This window comes from Lygodium microphyllum, chromosome 1 (genome assembly GCF_053477565.2).
Source record: "Lygodium microphyllum isolate KBCC chromosome 1, Lygodium_microphyllum_v1.1.10, whole genome shotgun sequence".
Classification (NCBI taxonomy): Eukaryota; Viridiplantae; Streptophyta; class Polypodiopsida; order Schizaeales; family Lygodiaceae; genus Lygodium; species Lygodium microphyllum.
Genome location: NC_141135.1, coordinates 133,658,958 through 133,685,898, shown reverse-complemented (window position 1 = coordinate 133,685,898; position 26,941 = coordinate 133,658,958). Strand labels below are relative to the sequence as shown.

At 39.4% G+C, this 26,941-nt stretch overlaps 1 protein-coding gene across 1 annotated transcript; it reads right to left on the bottom strand.

The window, feature by feature from the left end:
- Positions 1-22,203: 22,203 nt before the first annotated feature.
- LOC148041701 (putative arabinosyltransferase ARAD1) lies at positions 22,204-25,015 on the bottom strand. Its single transcript, XM_087681458.1, has 2 exons — positions 23,590-25,015; positions 22,204-23,017 (listed from the first exon to the last, which is right to left on the bottom strand). The coding sequence occupies exons 1-2, from the start codon at positions 24,559-24,561 to the stop codon at positions 22,496-22,498; spliced, it is 1,494 nt and encodes a 497-aa protein (XP_087537584.1). The 5' UTR covers positions 24,562-25,015; the 3' UTR covers positions 22,204-22,495.
- Between the last annotated feature and the right edge of the window lie 1,926 nt (positions 25,016-26,941).

Genomic DNA, 26,941 nt, shown 5'->3' with positions numbered 1-26,941 from the left:
CCATTGAGGCTCGATTTGGGAACTACCATAGCCCAATTGAGTTGCATTTGGATAGCCATTAGTGGCTAGAATCAAGTTAAAAACATCTTGGTTTTGGAATGCTCTAGAAGAGGCCCCAATCAATGTACTCAAAGTATGCAAGCACAGTGGTTCCTTAAGCTTAGGGCAACTTGTTTCTGGAAGCAAGGGGTTTAAGAAAGAGGCATGCTTACTAAATAAGTTGGGGACTTTTTTAAGAAGGACCACTAAGCAAGGGGTCTACCATGTATATAATAGATAAGAGAAAGAAGCTTGAAAGTTTGCTTATCATGCTATAATCATTAAGAGTCCTCCAAATTCAAATGGCTCATAAGTGAGAATACTTCATTTAATCAAATTATCAACATACTGAATTCCTTGTCAAGCACCATTTGCAAACAATTTGGTAGTTTATTTCTTATTTTAAGGCTCAAATAGCCTTTTAAACCCTAATGTAAGGTCTTAGACCTATGCACATTTGTATTCTTCCAAACTAGTTTGAAGTCTTTGTCCTATTCACATTGAAATTGAAAATTTAGTTATCTTGGAGGATTGTTCTTGTTGTATTTGTGTAGTAATTATGTTAACTACATGGAAAATATAAAGATGATTTTTATGCAACTAACTTCGAGTGGTTATTCAATGCTTGAAAATTTGTCAAAAAACATGAGAAATTTGTAAAAAATTTCATACTTTATTGGGAGTGCTAAAGTATTACATTTCCATGCATTCGAGGGAATCGATCCAACAATGTGTAGTGTGCAAAGCACTTAGAAAGTAATCTCTTTGTGAGAAAATGTATAGAATTGTCATTTGTATAGAACTTGGCAAGCTTAATGCACTTGTCCTTAAGCACCTCTCTAATTTGAATTGATTCTTCACCTTAATGTGCTTTATCTTTAAATGGAAGACAACATTCTGTGATAATTGAATGGCACTCTAGGTATTATAGTGCAATATAGGGACCTCTCTTACAATGCCTATCTCCCACTAGAAGAGTAAACTATATATATATTTATGTTAGGCCTCAGTGATTGTATCATACTATAGTCTCGCCAGTAGATAATGTCATACATGGTTGTAATTAAGAGACCCAAGAGATTACACCACTTGTCAAAGTAAAGGCAAACTTCTAGTAGACCTCCTAGAGTCTACACTCCCTATAACATTGACATCTACTCTAAGAATATATGCATTCTTCCTTCCAAAGCATATGTACATAGGTCTAGTGTTATTTTAAGTATCTTATGATACTTACTGCTTCTTGCCAAGGTTTTCCATGTACCTCTGCTAACCATTCCTACAACATAGATATTGCCTAGACACATAATAATCATGGCATACATCAAGCTACCAACTATAGATGCATGAGGAACCTTGGCCATTTTAGACTTCTACTTATCCAACTTGGGGTTGTTCTCTTGGCTGAGTTTCACATATTGAGGTAATGGAATATTGATTGCATTTTCCCTCTTCGTATTCCAATGTATTCATTTTGAGAAAAATAGAGTATTTGTTTGTCTCTATCCCCCATAATATGATGGCAATAATATGACTAGCATTTCCCAAGTCCTACACATCAAAGGTCTCATGTAACCTTCCCTTTAGTGCATCCACATCCATAATCAGTTTCCCTATAATCAACATATCTCCCATACAAAGAATCAAGATCATAAGGTTGCCATCCATAGCCTTCTTAGTGTATAGATAGGAATCATTCTTACTTCTAGTGTATCCCTAAGATCACATAAAAGCATCAAACTTATGATACTATAACTTGGGAATCTATTTCAAACCATATAATCTCTTATCTAGCTTATAAACAAACTATCCCTCGTCTTCCATAACAAACCCTTTAAATTGCTACATATAAATGTCCTCATGCAAATCTCCATGAAAGAAAGCTATCTTTACATCCATTTGAACCAAGTCCATATCTTCCTTCACAACCAATGTAAGTATCTTGTAAAGGGTGGTCATCCTAACTATTAGTGAGAAGATCCCATCTTAGTCAATCCCCTTCTCTTGCTTGAATCCCTTGGCCACCAATCTTGCCTTGTAATTAGGCAATGCATGAAATGTAGATACCTTCAAGTTGTAGACATGCTTGCAAGTAATGCATGCTTGTCCCTAAGAAAAGGAGCTAACTCCCAAGTAGCATTTTTCACTAAACAATCCATCTCTGACTACATAGCCTTCTGCCACGTATAATTGTCATTTCTAATCATAAACAAGAAGGTTTATCGCACAATTTGTAACCATAGCATAGCCTAAAGACAAAGTGTATCTATCTACTTTTCTATAATAAGTATGCAATTTCTCCTCAACCATAAAGATTAAGAATAAATGGTTTTAGAAAAATGTGACTAACGCAATAGTAGCTAAATAAAAATAGAAGGGGTCAAGACAATCTAGGAAGTGTATATTTCTATGTTCACATTTGAGACAATTTTTTCAAAAATTTAAAAATTTTAGTGCTTCTAATAAAAACCATCCCAAAATTATTTTTATCAAGCTAAAACTTTCTTGAAAAGTACTTTGATATGTATGACATGCCTTCCCAACAAGAGATCTACAATTAAATAAAAGCTATTAACTTTTTCAATAATAGCTCCAAATAGGATTGTTGAGGGTTTTTTTCATTTTTCATGCACTTTTGAAAATTCAATTTTTGTAGATAATGAATTTTCAATTGAAACTTATTCCAAACCTTCAATTCTACTACCCAACAATATTGCCAAGTTCTCATCCAATTTCAGCATCATATGCACATGTTACTTTTGTGGCAAATTACAAGACTATTGTTAACCTAATTCTTATTTTTCCTATTTTTCTTATGTTTTACGATCTAGAAACCATTTGATTGTTGCTAAGAGTAAGGTCTTTGACAAAGTCTTGAGATTTGAGTTCAGAGAAATCCTTAATATAATACCCGTGCTTATAGGACTTAAAGCAAGAGTTGGGGAGGTCCTTGTAGAAAATGGGTTGATCAAGAAGGTGAGCCCCAAAAATTTTGTATATTTTCAAGCTTTTGAGGAGATCGTGCACTAAGTCCACTTTAACCAAGATCTATGGGTGTCACCTAGGAGTAACCAATTTGACTGATCATTACCTGAGAATCTTTTTTAGAGGGGATGCAATAAGCATAATGTAATCATTCTTAGAGAAGATCATGGAGCTTCATGCACATAAGGATTTTGGTAGGCTTGGGGCCATACACACCAAAATCAAAGGACCATTTAAATAGATAGACAAATTCGGCATCATCCATTGGCTATGGTAGCTTGGCACTACTTTGAGTGCAAGTTCTTTCAAGTCAAAGAGAAAGATGAAATAGTTATTTAGCATATATTTTGCTAACTAGCCCTAGAAATTCCCAACAGAGCTTCATCCAATTTTTCAAAAACTTTACAAGGGGGTGTATTCCATAGCAAAAACCAAGTAAAGCCATATTCCCAAAGAGATTTTTCCAATGATTAATTCCTTCATGAGGGATAGGAACAATGACTTTGCCTTTCTTTCTTAGTGTTTGATTGTGTCAAGGCATGCTTGCTCTTGGGGTGCTTGGACCAGCAAGGGATTGTTGATTGGGGCGATGGTGAGGGATGAACTTGGGACACATTGTTTCCATCCTTTGCTGCATGCATTAGGATGCCAACTCCTTGACCACAGTTGAGGAAATTTCTAAAAGCATCAAGGATGGAAAGGGCTTGAATATTTCCTCCCTTAGAAGTTGCTTCACACGTCATTGTGCCAAATGGAGCTAGAAATAGTGTTCAAGCTCTAGAGGAGACATAATTCTTCCCTCATCAATGATATCATTGTATCCATTGTTCTAGATATATTTGGAAGTATGGGTTTTGAATATTGGATTAGAAAGAATGATAGATTAGATCACCACTTAACTTTACCAACGGTGGCATTAGATGGGTGTAGGGAGGAGAGGGGGAGGAGAGGGGGTACACCCTACCATAAGTGGGGAGAGTGCATGGCTCATTGAATGGGTGCCACATGGACCCTTCTTATTGTTTTGTCAAACGGAAAGACTAGTACCTTGAATAGAATGACTTGTTCCTTTCTTTCCATTTCCATATGTTTAGTTAGCTCCAATTAGCACTCACACGAACTCTGAAACAAACAAAAACCTCTTTTTTATACTTATTTAGAAGGATATTCTCATTATATCGTGATCTAAGAAAGATATTGTCCTTTTACCATAATAGCCAATCAATTAAAATCTTTTCATTCATATTGTTTGATGTGATTATATTTGATAATAGATTGAAAAATATTTTTTATTACATTATATCTCCCAAAATGGCACCAAAGAATTACCCCCTCCTATTTTGAGCTTTTAAATGAGTGATTTCCCAAAATCACAATTGTTTACACAAGATATTTTCCCATGTAAGGCCAATCCTAAGATTTTCAAAAACAAGTTTCAATCTAGCCTCCCATATGAACTACAATGCGATCATTCTTAAGCTAAGGAATCTAAGATTACACTCCCTATTGTTGCTCTCATCATACAGCTCTAGTATGTAAAACTTGAGAAGATTTTGCTCAGCTCCTTCCAAGTGTAGATGCATTGTTGCTTCACATTAGATAGACCTTGAGATACAACCATTCCAAAATAGATGGTGTAATGATTCAATCTCACCACATTTGGACTTGATATTGAAGATTCCATATTACCTAACTTCTCTTATGTAAGAAGGGCACCCACCATTACTTTCCACAAAAATACATTGCATTTCAAGGGCAAATTTAATGGCCAATTATTATGCAATAGTAACCTTATTTCTTTCTTGCCAAAGCTTATGCCCCAAATTCTACCGATTCTTTCACATACAAAGTCAGACCAACATAATATTAAGGTTTTATAATGAAGAGAAGAAAGGGGATTTCTCACATACTTCTCACCTTGACATTACAATTACTAATTGGTTGCACCACAAACTCCCAAGAAATCCTATTACTATTTGATAGATTAGGGAATCTCTTGGCTTCACTAAATTGTATCAAAAAACCCTAATCTAACAACTCTTTCTAGGTATCCTCTTGTGCAAGAAAACCCAAATTTTCCTTGATTTTCTTGAGTTTAATGATTTTGATAAAGTCTACCAAGACACAAATGAATCCAAAACTAGCCTTTTATCGTACGACAAAAAAGACCCCTTCTAAATATTTAACCTGATTGGCCCTTCTAATCAAGTATGTAGAGTTTGGCAAAGAAATTTTTTCTTCACTCAATTGTAGTGACTAGTAGCCTTGATAGCAAGTTCTTCAAATATCTCATTAGTCCAACACAAAAGTATATCTCTCAAAGTCACAAAGTAAGGGCATTGTAATGAAGTGCAATGCTACAAGGTATAGGAAAAAAGTTATTCCATGGATGTGAATTGTCTTAAGAAAGTTCCTCTTCCAACTTAGTAATTGCCTCTTTCTTCATGTAAGTAAAAGCAAGTTGTTTGAAACGTCGGTGTTGATTATCAACCCTTTGTGTTTTCATCAATGGTGCAAGGTTCCGTTGACATAAATTCCAAGATGACAAAGACATGATCTAAATGAAGACAATCAAAATCTATCTTTATTTCTCCTACATTAGGGAACCAATCACCAAAACCCATGCCATACCATCTATCAAGGAAGAAGCATCACCAAGATCCTACTATTACACCCGTAGTCCAAAATTGTTCAGAATTGCTCTAGAATAATTAATATCTTTATAGGCTAAGTGAATCTTGAGGTTCCCTTTGATAGGTGAATTGATAGATGAATGCTCCATAATGTATGGAACATCTCTTCTTCACACTTCATCTTGAGATAATATCTGTAGCTCGAGATAATCAGCTCCCCAAGTAGGTAGGTAGATGTAGTTGAGATTCTTGTGAGTGTTAGATATGATCAATTCCCCACCCTCATTAGGTGCTACCAATGATCCATGGTGCTCAAAGTTGTAAGGCCCCCATTATCAGGAGAAGCCAAATGTGAGCCCGGACATTGGTTGAGTCCTGACTTGTATATCAGATGAGGTCTATGTGACCGGATGGCAAAAAGGTGACTGTTGTGGGTCTAATCTTTGGGTTAGACGGAGTGGTTAAGCTGGTAGCAACTTGAGGCGCATGGCATCGAGTTGCGGTGTAAGGGAGTTAAAAGGGGCCCCTATTGTGGGGTCCATGGGCCGCGGAAGCGGCCCCTGGCTGGGGGGTCCCAGGGGGGCCAGCGGCCCCCCTGGCGGGGGTCTGGGGGCAGCACCCCCGGTCCGATGGTAAAGGGAATATTCCCTAGAATATTCCCTGGCCGACTAGTGGAGGCTCATATGGTAGGTCGGTCAGCAAGCCGACCTAACAACCTTCACGGGCTATAAAAGCTAAACCCCTTCGCAGCCATCTCTCACTTATCTTTCACCTAGTCAGAGTTGTTGTTCCAGCTAGCCTTAAGCTCTTCACCTATCTTCTGTCTAGATTGCCATCTAAGCTTCACACAGTGGAAGCGCACGGGTGGACAGAGCCATCTCATTATCAGTTGTTTGAAGTTAAAGAATTTACTGATTCTCCTCTTATCTGTTGTGTACTCTCTATCTCTTTCTCAGATTCTGTTCGCTGCGCCGTGTAATATTTTACATGGTATCAGAGCCCAGGGGGCTCTAGAGATCGGAGAGCGTGCAAGAGGCAAAGGCTTCAACAACAAAGAGAAACTATGTCGACTTCCGGAGGCGGTGCAAGAGGTGGTGTTGCTGTACCGGCTATTCAAACACTGAGGATTTGTCCACCAACCTTCAGCGAAGGCAAGTTAGATGGTACAAACTACACCTTGTGGAAGTTCAAAATTACAACTATCCTTGATTCTTATGAGTTTCTGGAGACTGTGCTGGGGACTGACGCAAAACCACAGCCTACCCTCGACCCATCAAAAAAGAAGAGTGCTTCTACTGCAAGAAGAAAGGACATGCAATTGCAGTTTGTCGTGTCAAGAAGACAGATGAAAAGAATGGTACCCTTAAAAGTAAAGGGAAAGAGACTGCCAATACGGCTGAAGCGGAGTTGGAATTATTCATGGCGACCATTGAGGAAGTGTGCTCCTCGACGCAAGAAGAATCTACCACTGACTCATGGGTGTTGGATAGTGGGGCCTCCCGTCACATGACCAACAAGAAAGGTCTATACAGTTCTATGTAGCCTCTACAAGAATCCATCAATGTGACGGTTGGAAATGATGCTAAATGCCCTGCTACGGGCACAGGTACTATTTCTTTTGTTGCTGCAAATGGTGAAGTCAAAAAGCTTTCAAATGTGTTGTATGTTCCCGAAATCATGAGAAATCTCTTATCAGTTGTTGCTGCCATAATTGATCTTGGTCATGAAGTGAGGTTCAAGAAGATATGTGCAGAAATTATTGATAGTGCTGGCACAATTGTTGGCAAAGGAGAAAGAAGGAACAACCTATATGAGCTAAGTGCTCTTACAGCCACCGTTGGAGTGGGCACAAGTAAGCTTTGGCATGAAAGGTTTGGACACATCAGATTTGCAGTATTGAAGGAGATGCAAAAGCAAGGTATGGTTGCTCACCTACCTACAATAACTGAATTGAAGGAACCATGTGAAGCTTGTATGATGGGCAAGCAACAGAGAAAGGCATTTCCACAAGAAAGCAAGAATAGAGCACAGGCTCCTCTAGAGTTGGTGCATGCTAACTTGTGTGGTAAGATGCCTACACAGGCCTTGGGGGGATCTTCTTATTTTATGTTGATTGTCGACGACTACAGTAGGAAGATGTGGGTGTACTTCCTTCGTGATAAGGCTCAAGCTTTTGGTAAGTTTAAAGAATGGCTAATACTTGTTGAGAATGAAACAGGGAAAAGTGTGAAGAAATTTAGAACAGATGGTGGTGGTGAGTTGAACTCAAAGGAGTTTGAAGGCTTTTGCAAGAGCAAAGGGATCAAGCGTCAATTGACGATGCCTCACTCACCTCAGCAGAACGGTGTTGTGGAACGCAGGAATCGCACCATTGTGGAGATGGCAAGATGCATGCTAAAGGGCAAGGGATTGCCTAACCATTTTTGGGCTGAAGCTGTTAATACTGCAGTCTACATTCTAAATCGGAGCTATACAAAGGCTCTCAAGGGAAAAACACCTCATGAGGCTTACACTGGTAAGAAACCATCTGTCTCGCATTTCAGAATTTTTGGATGTGAATGTTATGCACATGTTCCAGATGAGAAGAGAAACAAGTTACAACCAAAAAGCAAAAAATGTATCTTCTTGGGTTATAGTGATGAGCAGAAGGCTTACAAATTATATGACCAAGAGGCAAAGAAGATCATCGCGAGCCGTGATGTGGTGTTCAAGGAGGAGCAGCATACAGTGGAGGAGGAGAAGGCAAGTTCTTCCACTTTATCATCAAGCGAAGAAGTAGTCCACTATGAACCTGTCCCGAGAGTTATCCCTATCCTTAAGGAGGAGGAAGCATCATCTTCAGATGATGAGGAAAAAGTTCACCAACCTGACATCACCCCACCGGAAAAGCCATTGCCGCGCTGGGTGAAGCAGCTCTATGACCACAATAATCCTATGCCTGCATCTGTTGAGGAGAAGGCAGACAGACCAAGGAGGTCTCAGAGAATAGAGGAGCAAAGGAGGGCTTCTGCTCACATAGTCAATATGGCCTTGATGGTTGAGATTATGAGAGAAGTAAAGGAGCCAACTGACTTAGAAGAAGCACTTGCAGATCCATCATGGAAGGCTGCTATGCAGGCAGAGTATGACATCATAATGAAGAATGACACTTGGGAGCTAGTGGATCGACCAGCAAAGCGGAAGGTTATTGGCACCAAGTGGATCTGGAAGGTAAAGTACAAGGCTGATGGTACCTTAGAAAAGTACAAAGCTAGACTGGTTGCCCAAGGATTTTCACAAGTTGAAGGGTTTGATTTTCAAGAGTCATTTGCCCCAACTGCCAGAATGACCACTATTCGCATGGTACTTGCAGTGGCTGCCCACAAGAAGTGGCCAGTGTACCAAATGGATGTTAAGTCAGCGTTCTTAAATGGTGACCTCAAGGAGGAGGTGTACGTGGCTCAACCACCAGGGTTTGAGGCCCCCCATTCTGAGAACAAAGTGTGTAAACTGAAGAAGGCATTGTATGGGCTGAAACAAGCCCCCAGAGCATGGTACTAGTGGATAGATAGGTTCTTTTTAAACATAAACTTCAAAAGATGTGCCTCAGATGCTAACTTGTATGTTTACAGGGATGGTAAAAAGTCTGTAGTGATTGTCCTATACGTGGACAATCTTCTTATTACAAGTGACTATGAAGATATGATCAACCAAACTCGAAAGGCTTTGAGTTTTGAGTTTGAAATGACAGACTTGGGCTTGCTGCACTATTGTTTGGGGATTGAAGCCTGGCAAGAGCCAGGAAAGATCTTCATCTCTCAGAAGAAGTATGCATGGGAGATCTTGAAGGCATTTGGCATGACCGAGTGCAAGGAGATAGCTACACCTATGGAGGTGAATGCAAAGTTATCCGTCGAGGATACATCAGCACTAGCAGACATTGGGAGGTATAGGAGGTTGGTCGGCAGCCTGATCTACTTGTGTAACACCAGACCAGATATCAGTTTTTCTGTTGGTGTTTTAAGTAGGTTCTCAAACAAACCTCATGAGAGTCATTGGAAGGCTGGGATGCGGGTGCTCAGATACTTGAAGAAAACTCTTAAATATGGTATCACATACAGTTTCGGAACTTCTCTTGTGGGAAACTGTGACTCAGATTGGGCAGGAGACATTGATTCTAGGAAGTGAGTTTCTGGTTATTGTTTCTCTTTGGGTTCGGGAATTTTCTGTTGGATTAGTAAGAAGCAACCAACAGTGGCATTGTCTTCTACCGAAGCAGAGTACAAGGCAGCTTGTTTTGCTATATGTGAGGCCGTATGGTTGAGAAGGATTCTATGGCATATGGGAGTGCAAGATGAAGAACCAACTATGCTGAGATGTGACAATCAGAGTTGCATCGCGATTGCCAAAAATCCAGTGTTTCATGCACACACCAAACATATAGAGATCCAGTATCACTATGTGCGTGATTTGATGGAGGATGGGATAGTGGAATTGGTCTACTGTCCAACAAAGGAGAATGGAGCAGATATCTTCACCAAAGCACTTACGAAGGATCTGCTTCAAGGTCATCTTCAGAGACTCAACATTGGGCCAAGGAGATAATTCACCTATGGGTGGACATTGAGGGGACGAATGCCCCACCCTCATTAGGTGCTACCAATGATCCATGGTGCTCAAAGTTGTAAGGCCCCCATTATGAGGAGAAGCCAAATGTGAGCCCGGACATTGGTTGAGTCCTGACTTGTATATCAGATGAGGTCTATGTGACCGGATGGCAAAAAGGTGACTGTTGTGGGTCTAATCTTTGGGTTAGATGGAGTGGGTAAGCTGGTAGCAACTCGAGGCGCATTGCATCGAGTTGCAGTGTAAGGGAGTTAAAAGGGGCCCCTATTGTGGGGTCCAGGGGCCGCGGAAGCAGCCCATGGCTGGGGGGTCCCAGGGGAGCCAACGGCCCCCCCTGGTGGGGGTCCGAGGGCAGCACCCTCGGCCGGATGGTAAAGGGAATATTCCCTGGAATATTCCCTGGCCGACTAGTGGAGGCTCATATGGTAGGTCGGTCAGCAGGCCGACCTAACAACCTTCGAGGGCTATAAAAGCTAAACCCCTCCGCAGCCATCTCTCACTTATCTTTCACCCAGTCAGAGTTGTTGTTCCAGCTAGCCTTAAGCTCTTCACCTATCTTCTGTCTAGATCGCCATCTAAGCTTCACACAGTGGAAGCGCACGGGTGGACAGAGCCATCTTTGTATCAGTTGTTTGAAGTTAAAGAATTTACTGATTCTCCTCTTATCTGTTGTGTACTCTCTATCTCTTTCTCAGATTCTGTTCGTTGCGCCGTGTAATATTTTACAGTGAGTAGGTACTCAACCAACTTCATGGATATATAGAATGATCTACATAATAGATTTGAAAGATCCCAATTATCAAGTTGTAGTTCACAAAAAGATGAATATTTCATCTTTTCATTATTTCAAAAGTTAACATTTGGATTGAGAGATTGGATTCTTTTTGCTAAAGTTAACAGTTGGATCAAGATTGATGCATGATTGAATTCTTTGCTAAAGATTCATTTGAGACATTATCACAAAGTAAAGAAGTGGGATCAGAGGATCTATAGAACCCAAGTTCTTACAAGCATCTCTTTTAAAAATTTTGTTAAATCTATTGAACACAAATGTAAGGATACACATGTATAATTGCAACCTAGTAATTTAGTAGCATTATCAAACTATAAAGCCCAAAAGTTTCAAAAGATCCATTTTAACTATCAACAAGAAAGAAATAAGATTCATAAGCACAAGGACTACATTATGAACATCTACCATTATGTAATAGCAACTAGCACTCCACTATGCCGCTACGCGGTCACTATGTGAAAAACTCTAAAGTGCATCATCATTCAGTTTCCTTATTGATCTAGAGAGCCAATGCTATATTAGTCATTAATGTTAGTGTCCGTAGTGTGGATGGTTCAAAAATACTAGATTTTTACACAAGTTTAGCCAATTTTTTATATTTTAAATATTATCTTTTGTAAATATCCAAAAAATATAAACAACTTCTAGAATAGGATGACATGTTTTTAAAAAGCAAGTGACTTTTAGTCATTTTTGGGAGATTTTATACAAAAATAAGGATTTGTAAAATTTCACGACACGCGATCGCAGTTTACAAGTAGCAAACAGCACTCCAAACTAGGAGGAGTGATCTGGGAGAATTCTAACCAAATGTCCTACTATTTTACCTGCCTTTCGGGGCCAACAAAAGCATCAGATTGGTGATCTGAGCAACAGAGAGAAAGTTATTGTTTTATACATGTTTTTGTCTACAAGGGATTTATCTTCTCATAATGCAAAAATAAATTAACAGGCTTCACCTCTGTGAGTATTCTTCTACATCTTCTATTTCTTTAAACCCTTTCTCTTCCATCTACTCCTCTCCCTAAATCTCCCTTTACCCTATTGTCTCTTACCCCCGTAGTAGACTTTCGACCCCAAATGCTCCAACAATGGTAAACCCGATGTGAAAGTCAATAGCGTGTGTGTAAAGATGGGGGATTCTACAGGTTCAAGTGGTGGTGATACTTTACAACATATGATTACTTTGTTGTACAATAGCAGTTGTTACAACAACAAATGCAAACTCGGCAAGAAGCAAAAAGAATTGATTCCTTGGGTGTGAATGCGTTGCAGGCAGTGGGACAGGAATTGAAGCAGTTTAAGGGTCAAAATGTTCCAGCCTTCATCTGATTGTATGAAGAAAAGATGTTGTTTCATGGGGTACCACAATATACATGGAGTCAGTATTTCTCTCGTTTGGCTATGCATGCATTGCATGATCGGATTGATGAGTTACATAAAAGAGATGCTCATTGGGAAGCTTTTAAGAAAGCTTTGAGAGAAGAGTTTTTCTTGGAAGATGTAGGATTGGTAACTAAAAAGACATTTACAGATTGGATTGAAAAGCCCAATAAAAGATTGGCTGCTACATCTTTGCTTTGTGAATTTGAAAGTCGATATGTGCAGTTGGATGCCGATGAGCAGCAATCATTGGAGAGTCAGAAAATTGATTTATTTCTAAAGGCTGCAAATCCTGTCTTGTAGGAGAAGCTGACTGATCGTTTAGAAGATGCATATTCTATTGAAACGGGGCTAAAATCGGATTGGGTTAACGTAACTGAGGCAACACATATGTTGGTAAAGAGAGAGCTGATGAAATTAAGATGGGATACATGCACCACATCTGCCAATGCTCAGAAGGGGGATGAAATTGCAACCAAGGCACTTGTAGCTATGGCAGAACAATCGGTTATACCTGTTGGTCTAGCTCTTAAAGGTGATGTTGTGGATGAATTAATCAAAGGCATGCGTGATCTGAGGTTGAATTTGACACAAATCTATGAAAATGTCAAAAGGTTGGATGTTAAGGTAGAAGAGAAGGCTCAAGCAACAACCCAAAGACCATACAAAGGAGGATACAAGAGAAAATGCATTTGGTGTGACTGTTTACAACATGAAAAGTGAGACTGTATGGCCTATCGTGAAGTGAAAGTAAAAAGGTTAGTCTTTTGAAAAGATGCAAAATACATGCAATAGAAAATTGTCTTCTAATAGAGCCAAATTTTGAAAATAGCGACATGCAAAAGAGATTGGAAGAGATGGTTGCAAGGACAGCATTTGTTGCCATAGATGCAGCCACATATGGGTTGAGAATTGAAAGAACTGATGAAGCTGGTAAATGAGGCTTGGCTGAAGAAAAATCTCGTGTTTGGATGCAAGCATTAGATTGCATGGAAAATAGCAAAAGAGCAAAGTCTAAATTGGTTGATGCAAGTCAAAGTATATGAGGAAGAACAGGATGGAGTGCACCAATGGATTCATTTTCAACCTATGCTTATTTGGCTGAGGTTCATAATCAAAAAGCTCTTGTGGAAGAAAAGAGAAGAAAATATGAGGGCACTACTGGTACTTCCTCTTTAGGTCCATCCAATCACATAATACGAAGTAAAATGGAGCAACAGAAAGAGGTTGAAAAAGCCATTCATGAGCATGTTATGGAAAATGCATCTCAAGAGAAGAAACAATAAGAGAAGAAAATGAGTAAGCCGCCCGGTTACAGGTTACAATCGCATCTTGAGACTGCCACAAACCTTAAAAAGGTCTTGGAAGATCACATACTTGGCAATAGAGTGGAATTCACACTTGGTGAAGTTCTTGGAATTACAAAGCGTGAATTTCATAATACAATCGTTGATATGCTGAAACAAAAAAGATAATTTGATGGTGAATTTTTGCAAGCATTGATGCAGGTTGACAAAGACAGAGAAACAACTTCAGAGGGAATATGATGATGCATGTAATGCTGATTTGGAGAAGGTTGATGTTGAAAATGGGTTAAATGGGAGTGTAGACAGCAAGCTTGTGGCTAAAATCGGTCTTATGGGCAACAATAAGCATAGAGAGAAGGATATGTATAATGGGGATGTCTATCAACAAGCACATGAAGAAGAAGATGCTCATTTTATTCCAAGAAATCATTATTCATGAACTCATTGGGCTCGTTCTACAACAAAGACAATTGTTAAAGTGGGAGACAGAGAGGCACCTTGCATAACTCTCTTGAATCATGGTTTCAAAATCAATGCTATGGCACGCAACTTGTATGAGATTGGAAGTTGGCTGATTGATGTAGATCTGGGATGACGCATGTGGGCAGCAAACAATTCATCATGGGATCTTTATGCGGCTTGTCCGAATGTACCCGTGACTATTGGAGATGTTAGGGATGAATATCATTTTTTTGTATAGGATTCATGTAGTTATCCAGTGATTTTGGGGTAGCTCTATATTTTGAAATCAAGGTTGGAAACAAAAGCCTTGGATGATGGTTCTTCATATGCTCGAGTTTGGAGTAAAGACAATACAAAGATGGTACAGTTTCACTATTTGTGTGAATCATCCCCACAATCGGGATAGACTGTGCGATAATCCCATGCCATCTAATACACGAGAGTTTAGGGTCTTTAGACAAAATTGCTATAACTACAGGCTATGGCAGTGCCTCTAGGAAGATAATTATGCCTTCAAGAAAAGGCAAATTTGTGTGTGTCTAGATTGCAAGAATGGACAACATGTAGTCTTTGCAGTTTTAAGAATATTTCAGCCATGTCCAGGGCTGAAAAGAAATATGTAGGATGGGCTGAAAAAGAGCTGAAGACATGGTTTGATGCCTGCAAATGAAGGTATTTTAGGGTTGTTTTTATGGCTGGTTGATGTTGATACAGTGGCTAAAACTTCTACAGCAATTAATGCTGAAAATAAGGCAAAAAAAGAGGTTATTTATGTTGACACTTTAAAGATGTATAAAGTCATTCAAGAGTTTGTTGAGCATAAATGTTACAAGTTGCAATATAGGCTGCAAAATAGGGTTGAAGCAAGGGTGGATACAAAGTACAAAATAGTTGCAAAGAAGGTTAAGCATGTGGTTTTGCCTTTACCATGCCTAAAAGTGATGGGTTGGCTGAAAAAGTATCTCAACAGTCTAGTTTGTGAAATCCACATGGAGTAAAACTTAAATTTACAGTTTAAACTTTATAGAAGCTGAAAATTGGTGATGCAAGATTTCTTTTGTAGAAAGAGCTTGTTTCTTGCAGATATTGGCAAGGCATGGGACAGCCTTTGCGTTTCAACTAGATGAAATTGGATGTATTGATATGACCATAGTTGCACCTATGGTGATCTTTATGGTACCTCATGTGCCATGGAATTTAAAGCCTATTCCAATACCTCGGGCATATTTTCCTAGGCTGTTGGAGCTTTTGAATGAGAAGATTAGGATGCGGATTTTGGATCCCTCTTCAGCTTCATATTCGAATTGATGGTTTACTGTTCCAAAGAAGAATGGTTCTTTGATGTTTATACAGGATTTACAACCAGTTAATAAGGTCATCATAAGGAATGTTAGATCAGGCTCGATAGTGGATGAATTTGCCGAAGCATTTGCAAGCAAGGCAATTTACTCTATGGGAGATTTATATTCAGAATATGATTAGTTACAGCTTACATTAGAAAGGCGAGATATCACTACCATGAAGACACCACTTGGATTGGTTAGGATGTGTACGCTTCCATAGGGAGCAACCAATTCAGTGGCACCTATGATGAATGCTATGCATAAAGTTTTAAGGGAGTATATCTCTCAATTGACCTTACTCTTTCTTGATGATGTGTCAATCAAAGGATGTGATATTATGAGAAGAATGAAGAGTTGAATTAGCATGGATGTAGAAGATTTGTGGCTGATCATATTGTTGATTGTGATAAGATTTTGAGCCGTCTTGAAGAAGTGCATTTGACTCTGTCAGAAGAAAATTCGATTTTTGGAGTGGAGGAAGTATTAGTTGTTGGGTACATGTGTGGACCATATGAAAGAAAGCCCCCACTAGTAAAGATTGATGCCATAAGCAGGATGCATGAGACATGTTCGAACGTATCTGAGGTGAAAAGATTTTTGGGTGCATGTGTCTTTTACTTGATATGGATTCCGCAATTTGCTCATGTGGTTGAAATTTTATATCAGCTCTTGAGAAAAGGGCAGAAGTTTTGGTGGGGTAAACAGTATATGAAGGCAATTCAAAAGTTAAAGAGCTTATTGATTTCAACCCCACTAAAAAGAGAAAATTATGAGAATGGGCAGCCGATTATTCTCACTGTGGATACAAGCCCGATTGGCATTGGTTGGGTAGTGGGTTAGGATGATACTTATGTGAATAGGTATGCCATTCAGTTTAGAGCAAAGGTCTTCAATGAATGGCAATGGTAGTATTCTCAAGTCAAAAGAGAGCTTTGGGGCGTAGTGACAGCACTAAGTGTGATAGGGAGTATTTTATGGGAGGTCATGTAGTGGTAGAGACTGATTGTCTACCTCTATTAGGCATGATAGTAAATTGCTCAACTCCCAATATTGCCATGTTACGATGGATTGCATATATAAAGTCACTTAACCCTGATTTTCAACATATTGCAGGTAGAGAAAATCCCCTGGCTGACATGTTTTCACAAGCAAGGTTTAAAGATTAAGAGAAGCTGATGGAAGATGAAGAGGGCGATGTGATAGGTACTGAAAACAACTTTATGACACCAGAAAATAAGTATGCAACTGCTATTACTACATGTACAACTGTTGTAACATGGATTTCAACAATAACAAAAGAACTTACATCCATGGAGAAGAGATGGGTAGTAGAGAGAAAGCATCATCAGTGTTATACTTTTGTGAGAATACAATTTTTGGAAGAGTTATATAAGAATGATTGGCTAAAAATAGGCTAATATCTCAACCTCATGACAAAGAAGGCTGAGTGGTTTGAAGCTAAATTTAAAAGGATTAAAAGAAAAGCTTATGGGTTTTTCTTGAAAGACAGATATTTATGAAAGCATGTAAAGAAAAAGAGAGGAGCTCTAATATGTGTATTGGGAGATGGGACTTCTCAACAACAGGTGATGCGAGAGTAAGCTTATGGGCTAGACATAGAGGAGTTTGGGACACATTTGCCAAGATCAAAGAGAAGTATTGGTGGCAAAACATGTATAAAGATGTGGAGCATTATGTGGAATCATGTAGTGTCTGTCAGATGTATTCCATGGTAAAGCATAGAGATGGGTTGCAACCGACCTATCCATTGTCTATGCATTACAATTGGGTAGTTGATTTGGTTACCATGCCTACAGGTTTATGAAATATGAGATATCTTGTGCTTGCACGAGAAGACTTGACAAATCAAGTGGAAGGTCGAGCTCTTAATATAAAAACTACTCAAGCAATTTGCGGGTTCTTATTGAAAGAAATCTTTTGCAGGTATGGTTGTGTTGGTAAAGTGGTTGTAGATAGAGAAGAATTGGATGCAGATGAGGCTCGTAACCTCTTTTCACGCTTGGGTATCAAGCTGGTTTTAACTTCAACCTACAATCCTAAAGCAAATGGAAAAAGTGAAAGAGGTCATCAGCCTATCATTAAGGCATTAGCAAAGTTGCGCAAGGGCAAGATGAAAGAGTGGCCAAGAATATTACCCTTTGCTTTATGGGCTGATAGAACCACTCACTGTGTAGTTATAGGGTATATGCCTGCTGAATTAATGTATGGACAACAACCAATCATGCCTATTGAGGAAACTATTGCTACTTGGAGTGTTCTACCTTGAAAAGAGGGTTTGAATAGAGAAAAGTTGCTAGTCCTACGCATTAGATAATTAGAAAGAAGGCTTGAAGACATTGAGACAGCCATGAAAAAGCTGAAGACTACAAGGATCAAGAACAAAAAGAGGTTTGACAAGTGACATAGACTTCAACCATGAGCTATACAAGAAGGGGACTGGGTGCTGGTTTATGACAACAGCTTGGAAAATCAACATAGTGCCAATTGAATGAGATGGATGGGATAGCTCTAAGGATTCCAGTGGCTGGAAAATGTATCAAGCTTTTTAAACATAGGGAGTCTTCAGCATATGAGTTAAAGGAGTTGGATATTGAGTATGAACATGAGAATATGGAAGAAGAAGAGATAGAAGATGAAGACATTGACATAACAAAGGATACTTCTTCTGACACTACAAATCCATAAGACTTTGGCACATGTCGGAGGATGTGCAAGTTAGGAGAGGATAGATATCATGCCACTATGCGATCAGTGTGAAAAACTCTAGAGTGCATCGTCATTCGGTTTTCTTATTGATCTAAAGATCCAATGCCATATTAGTCATTAATGTCAGTGTCCATAGTGTGGATGGTTTAAAAATACTAGATTTTTGGATAACTTTAGCCTTTTTTTTTAATATTATCTCTTATAAATATCCAAAAACTATAGGCAACTTCTAGAATAAGATGACATGAAAAAAAAAGCAAGTGGCTTTCAACCATTTTTGGGGGATTTTATATAAAAAGAAGAATTGGCGAAATCGCACAATGTGCGATCGCAGTTTACAAGCAACAAACAACACTCCGAACTAGGAGTGATCTGGGAGAATTCTGAAAGGTGTCTTGTTATTTTACCCCCCTTTCGGAGCCAATGGAAGCATCAAATTGGCAGTCTGAGCAGTAGAGAGGAAGTTATTGTTTTATGCATGTTTTTGTCTATAAGGGATTTATCTTCTCAGAATGCATAAATAAATTGACAAGCTTCACCTCTGTGAGTATTCTTCTACTTCTTTAAACCCCTTCTCTTCCGTCTACTCCTCTCCCTGAATCTCCCTTCACCCTACTGTCTCTTACCCCCATGGTTGACTTTCAACCCCAAACGCTCTGACACCATGCTAGTACCCACACAAGTGCGGATGGTCATTATTGTAGTACTTCTAGCTAGGACCTATGCATATGTGGGTCATTAGTGCACTTGCAAATCAGTGTGTTTGCCTCGTGCTTATGTCTCTAAGTCGAATCCCCATCCATATAGGACCCTTCTTTCATCTCCCTTTTTCCTTGAAGCTATATAGTGCTCCCTCCAAAATTTATACACACATTGTGTGAAGGAAATGATCCCAAACTTACTCACTTGATGTTCCAATCCAGGAGTCAATTGCAACATGAAAATGAAAAATAAAAGTTTTAGATTCATGATTGCAAAAGCAACCTTTAATCTCTCAATCTTCCTCTCAAGTTCTTAAGAGATTATGCTAGTCTTATAAGTAATGTTACATGTATAAAAACATGTTTATATACAGTATCTTAGATATGCAAAATATGATTGTGAAATAAGATGAGCACATCTCTCTCTCTCTCTCTCTCTCTCTCTCTCTCTCTCTCTCCATTTCTACCTAGAGAGAGAACACAGGGGATAAGCAAGAACAGAGAGGATATGGATGCATCAGACGTGCACAAAGTGACAGATTGAGAGACAGAGGATATTGCTACAAGTTGCAACCCCTCAAGTGGGAGAGGGAGATGGAGAGGGAGAGAGAGAGAGAGCAAATGCAAGTTGCGTTTTTGAAAAACCTTCCAAGTATTTTCTTTTTCAAAGTTTCTTTAGATGAGTGCCATGTCTGATACTTGCTTCAAGAAATGTAAAAATAAGAGATAGTATGGATAATGTTTAGTATCCTAAGCTTGTATGATTGTTAAGACATAAAGAACAGTGGGCGAGTGACAACTCCATACATGAATCTATTAAGAGTTCAGCTTTACCTAACTAATGTCTATTATATGCCTTCATACATACCACCTATTTGAGAGAGAGATAAATTTTGTGTTGATGTTGAAATAGACTGCAAAACACAATACAAAAGAGAAAGAAAAGAGAAAACACAAGAATACTACTAAGGAAAACTCAAAGATGTACTCAAAAAATGCAACAATACCACAAAAAATAATGCAAAAATAAAACATGCAAACTACTAGAGACAAAACACAAGCAGTAGAAGCAATTAATGGAGTAAGTGTAGACTACAGAGACTAGAAGTAGGGTGATCTGAAACAAACAAACATCGCCAAGCTAGAAGGAGATGGCAACAAGCTAGACAAAATGCAAGCAGTAGAAGCAATTAATGCAGTAAATATAGACTGCAGAGACTAGAAGTAGGGTGATTTGAAACAAATAGGCATCGCCAAGCTAAAAGAAGGTGGCAACAAGCTAAGGAAACCAAAATCAACAATAGAAGATCTGTAATCAACAAAGAACAACTATAGGAGTGTAGATCCTTAAAATCAATACCATGACAAGATTCAATGCAACAATGGAAGCACAAAAGAAAGTTGCAATAAACTATTAAACACAAGATAAAAGAGAAAGGAAAGAGAAAACATAAGAATATTGCAAAGGAGAACCCAAAGATATGCTTGAGAAATGAAATCCATATACCAAATACGAGACAATCACATACAACAATAAGTCACTAGCTATGTGGTAGTGGCCCCAGCTCCCTCTCTCCACAAGGCATGCACACTAGATCTACAAGTAATAACTAACAAAAAGTGAAGAAACACAAATAAATGGGCCAAAAAAGTGCAAACAATGCACCAACAATAAATGCCAAAATAATCACTAAAGTGACCACTTAAGCAATGCCTAAATAGTACTAGAATGCTTGGCCCAACTAGCCCAAACTCACACTAGCTAACTAGAATACTAACACATACAAGATAAGGTAGGTAAGAGCCAAGTAATAACTTGCAACATTGGTTTGCAAACTCATAATCGTCGAACACATGATGAAAATATAGTTCAATTAGTTGTATGTGTGTGTGTGTGTATGTGTGTGTGTGTTTTGTTAGGGAATTTCACCATCTCATTCTTGTTTTGAGAGTAATCCCCCCATAGCCCCTCTTGCTATCAAGATTATGTATTCAATCAACAATGAGGGTGTGCCCTCAAACCCATAATATTTTGAAACAATGTGGGTTTCGCGAGTCAAAAGATGAAGTTACTACTCAATTAATTATTTTGGAAGCCAAAGCAAATTAGGTCCATGCAATCCAAATCAACTGTGTTAGAATTTCCACAACAACGCATATATTATGACAAGAGTACATATGCTTAGGAGATGTATAGATGTGTATGATGAAAGTGATGAATGTTGGGATTCTAATGGTTTCAAATCACCACTTTGGGACAATTATTCCACATATCTTGATCTTTCTACTTAGCATGCAATTACCTTTACAATGGGTAATTTGATCTAAGGCATATGAATGGTTAAATGTAAGCTAACTTCCCACAAACAAAATCTCAAGCCATGGAATTCATGAGTGTACACTCTATTGCTAAATTTCAAGTTTTGTAGTCATGCTCTTTTCAAGTTTTGTAGTCATGCTCTTTACACAGTACTTTTTTTGAACCCATATCCCGTCTTAGCTTGTATGAATCCTCAAGCTAAGGCTACTTACACATCGAGTGACAAACACCCAAACCCTATCCAAAGTATGGGCATACACTTTTTGAAACTAGGCACGAACATGGGCACAGTACCTTTACACACCAAATGGACACAGTTTGTAGAAAAGTAAAAAAATAAGAAACTTGAAAAAATTGAGTGGTTGCAAATGCAAAAAGTGCGCCCTTGGCCGTCCACTTTACAAAGTGGATAGAGGAGACTCCCTGTCCAAAAGTGGGAAGGGAGTTCACTTGTTTAGCATCAGCAAAGTCCTCAAATTTAGACATCACCAACTGGGCAACCATGATTAAGGTCTTCAAACTCAACAAGGTTCGTTCATATCTCAATTTCTCCCCTTCCCAACCTTCCTATTTAGCTCATCACGACCTCAATTCTCGGCACATACATTGAACACAGTCTACCAAAACCCACCCCCTTTTTGTTCCTTCCATTTACCCATCTTCTTGTTAGTTCATTTTGCACTATTAACATGAATCTTGTATCTAGGCCTATTTGGAACTGTCATAAACGGTGCCTTTATCCATCTGGACTAGGACCGGCAGTCGATTTTCTAAACCGATAAAAAGACAATTGATTTAGCTTACCAAGCTGAGTGAGATATGCAATTGATATACCTCGAAGCACATTTTAATGGTAAATCATACTTCAGAAGTACATGATCACACTCTGTGACTATGAAAAACAGTAAAAACCATGAAAATGTAAGTATCTAACATTCCCCATGCTGTTAGATTACACAATGTTAAATCTCAACCATTCACAGCTCAAAACCATATGACTTGAGCTTCCCTACGAAGCGACTTCATTAGAAATGATACAAATATTCTCCTAAAAACATTTTGTGCTTCTCAGATAACGAACATAAGCCATAACCATTCTGAACTCCCTCTCTGCTATATTTATTAGAAGTCCTATCAAAGAATCAGTATGATATAGATGACCAAATGACATTTCACATATGATGTGTTAAAGAATAACTAGGAAGCTTTATTTGCCAATCTAGATCTTGAGTACCTTTTGGCCTTGTGCAGGGACTGCTTTACAGAAGGTACCCTGCCGGCTATACTTTTCCATATCATATTCACAGCATCGTTTTGTTTAGCAGGAAACTGATATTCAAAATGCTCATCCAGCCGCTTTAATCTATTCCACATTCGTGTCCATTCTTGTTCTTTAACACTCTGAAGTAGATCCATCAGAAACCCGCTTTGAACAGCATCAGTGGACCTCACAAATATGCAAAATCCAGAGTAGTCTAGCTCATCTTCATAGGGCAGTTCTATTTCATCACTTATAATTACGGGTACACAATGGCTTACTATAGCATCAAACAACCGATTGGAAGATGGTGTGTCACCTGCAAGATGCAGGCAATACTTTGACGAACGCATACCTCTTGAAGCACTTCTTATTCCATCCCTTTGTGCAGTTCCAGTGGAGAAATGGACGGCTGGCTCATCTTTGAGCATCTCATACAGCTGCTGTCTTATGATGCCCCCCTGAGAAAAGAGTAACTCTTCTTACAAATAGAAAACTTCACCTACTTGGGAATAGATGTCAACAGCATACCATACACTTAAGAAGTCATATTAAGAGGGACAACATGCAAACAATCCTTGGAGTCTTTATTCCAGGCATATGTAAATTAAGCATATTAGTTTATACATGTGAGCCATGAAACCTACTGACAAAATTGCCTGACACACACAGTTACATAGCATATCCAGCTCCACAACAAAACTTGTGATCATAGACATAAGTGGAGAACAAGTACCATGCCAAAACTAAAACAAGGAATAAACAAGCATCATCAAAACGCTCAACCTTATGCCATAATAAAAACTGGTAATTCAGTATCCAAACTTAAGTTGGTAAGTCTCAATACGTATCAGAAACATACAGTAGTCATGCTTTAGTTTGCAAGTCTCAAGGTGTTTCACAAATATTGAGCATGGCAGCTGCGAAATCATGACAACATGAAGCAGAGGATAGCCAAACTGATGCCAAAGACAATTAAGATAACCGTTCTGAAATATTTTAAAGTGACATTGAAACCAGAAACAAAGCTTACCTCTTTTCTTACAATGACTCCTTGAAAGAAAAGAAGCGTCTTTCGGCTTTCAAAAGTTGAATTATCCCCCTTGAACGTTGGTACCATATGCCTGTAGGGGGCCACTATATCTTTATCCACATTTGCTACCTGAGGGGAATAACGTCCAAAATCTGCCACAATAAACATAGCATTGCGTAACTGTTCTCTTGCTACATGCAAGCTGTTGGGATGGTGCATAAGGATGACATGATTCTTTCCTCCTGATCTGCACCATGCATTTTGTTGCAGAAGTATCCTTACAAGCTTCTCTTGAAGCTCCACATTTTTGTCCACTCCATCAGTTGAATCTGACCTAGTATATTTATTGTAACTTAATGAAGAAAAGTATGGCACAAAAAATACATCTGCTTCTTTAGGATTCTCCACAAGCATAGCTGCACAAGGATAATTGCGCTCAGAAACTGCCGATGCCAGGAGGTCCAGAGTAAGCCAGTATTCGGGACTGTGTTGAGAGTTGAGACCACCGGGGTATCTTGGAAGTTGAGATATATTCTGAGGCCATATATGATCACCATAAGCCTTCTCTATCATACCAAAATGGAACTCTGGTGGCAGAGCATACATGTAGACCTTCAGAAGGGCAGTCCTCTTATTGCAATAAGCCGGATATCTCACCAGCTTTGACTCACTTGACATTATGGGGTCCGCAGCATTGTTGTCAGTCGAACCAACCTCCAGAGGGCTTTCTGATGTATACAAGTCTAAACCTTTGGAATTGCGTGCCATGTGCTGCTGATCATCGAACCGCAACTGGAAGATTGTTCCACCGAATGCTGTTTGCAGACCGCGGGGGGACTTCACAAAAAGGAAAGAGCCAAACAGCACAGTGAGGCCTATGAGGGTCACTGCCGCGACGGTGCTACGGCTGGAGGATCCTGCCATCTGCCGACTGGGTCGTGCGACTCCCATTCTCACAGATTTTCCACTCATTGAGGGGCATCACGGAGATCAAATCAGTCTCTCTTCCGGATGGGAGCCCATGAACCCCGTATGCGGAACCTTATTCGCATGGATCAACTGCATCATTCTTCGAGGCAAGTTGAGGTGCCCAAAATCCACATGGATAATTTGATGATTCGAATTGTGCTATCAACATCCGAGGTCGCGTTACTGATCCACATAGTGCTCCAAATAATGGCGGCCTGCGAGTTTTGTCACTCCTGCAGCAGAGAGAAACCCTAATCTACAGAAGGCAGATCAAGCGAACCTAATTACGAGTCCGCAGAAGCAAGCATGTCGAAAGCTCCGACATTGGCTCCATGGCTAACTGGCCAGAAGCATAAGCAAGATCCCGAGTAGGACAAGGGAGAGTGCGAGAGAGAAAGGTCGGGAGGAGGGGGGAACTTCCCTTTCACTTCTGTACACATGGGCCGATGAGCTGGTCCCTCATAACAAACTGTGTTATTCCACTACTTTTTGCTCTTTACTTCAAGATGACAACTTAAGAGCCGCGGCACGCGCAGGTCGATATCCAGCACAAATTGCGCATCCAGGACTGCATGTCTTCAACGAAGAGCTTAGAAATCTAGGACTTGATAGCATCGAAGGAATACCCTCAAAAAGAGAGGTAGTCCCCCAACTCCACAAAAGTATAGTGCTCATGTCGATATACTATTGGCTGCATTAAATTCGCCTCTCACCTCCATCCCTCCTTGCTCCAGTCACGACTCAGCATCCCCTCTCAATCCTCCTATGCCCTCCCAACAACAGAGTCCATAGAGTCTATGACTCACGCAACGCCATGTTGCACTTGGTCACCTTGATAGCACTCACCACAAGTCACATGCCTGGGCTCTTATATTATACAGTGTTGATGTCATATCATATAGTTACATTGAGAGCGTTGCCATACCTAGATTCATCATCCAATTTCGCAAAGTTATGATACACATCTTATCAAGGCCATGCCTAGATTAATTATGAAGGTCAAATAGGTCGGTAAAAAGCAATTTCAGCTCGTTAGTCCCCCCGCAGCACCTCAAGGTGAACGAGCACCTCTCTCTCTCTCTCTCTCTCTCTCTCTCTCTCTCTCTCTCTCTCTCTCTCTCTCTCTCTCTCTCTCTCTCTCTCTCTCTCTCTCTCTCTCTCTCTCTCTCATATAAATAAAATGGATGCATTTTGTTTTAATGTGATTTCATAGTCATATGACAACTATGCCTATAACTACAATTTCCTCAAAAAAGCCTTTGGGCGTTGAGAAAACATTTTGTATTAGTTCAATCCTACCATTACAAAGCTAAAACTACTATTCCTCAGGTATGGAGCACCATTATCACTTTTACTATGACTTTACAAATGAAAAGTCCATGCTAAATGAGTTTGTTTCCATTTTTTATAATATGGTTAACCTTTAACAAGAAGATGAAGAAGAAGAGAAACATTGTATAGAATCTAATGTTTCTCTAGAAGCTAGATTGCTTGACATTAGATAAGAGATAAACTTCTCAAGGACTCTTTGCATCCAATCATAGTGGCAATGTTCAAATGCCTTTGACATAGCTACCCATTTCTACTATCACGAATTTTGTTCAAGCCATGAATTCAACTCCTTGTTACCACCAAAGCAAACATGTATGCTTGACAAAAGCCTTCTATTTCTTTGAACGCTTCTCGATAGGTAGCTTCCTCAATAGTTTCACTAGTGTCCCAGCCTCCCATGGGAAACGGAAGACTTGCTCCACCTTAAGTGGTGACCATTAAGACCTTATGGATTGTTACACATTGTTTAGGTATTGTTGCATTAATACTTGAATGGTATGCAGCCAACAAGACATGGATAGCTTTGTTCGTACTACTATTAGTGCCACTAGTGTGACTGACTAGTCATATCAATGTGTCGGCACTAGAGATGACTCTAGATTACTTAGAATGAAAGTCATCGTACTAGCTTCCATGGGAACATACATGTAGGACACAAGACAACAAGTAGAAACCCTACCCTCTCCTTAACTAAACAATACAATCAAAATTGAATCCAAATAAGAATTGCTTGTGTGATGGTGAAACCTTTGGAATTGTCCTGCTGTAAACAAATGTGAGGATTGAGCTACTAGTAAAACCCTACATAGGAGTTATCCTACTTTTATTAGAATGTGTACAATAAGATATCATCCCTTCTTTCTCTTCCTCCTCTTGTCCTTCTTCTTCCCATAGTGGCACCTCCTCTTCTCTCGATCAAAGAGAAAACCATAAATACCCCCCCCCCCCCCCCACACACACACACACACACACACTCTCTCTCTCTCTCTCTCTCTCTCTCTCTCTCTCTCTCTCTCTCTCTCTCTCTCTCTCTCTCTCTCTCTCTCTCTCT

Bases quoted from the DNA above. Each gene is read 5' to 3' on its own strand.
- LOC148041701 (XM_087681458.1), bottom strand. From the start codon at position 24,561: ATGAGTGGAAAATCTGTGAGAATGGGAGTCGCACGACCCAGTCGGCAG. The intron at 23,018-23,589 runs GTAAGCTTTGTT...CTCTTTTCTCAG, and splicing joins GAGTCATTGTAAGAAAAGAG to GGGGGCATCATAAGACAGCA.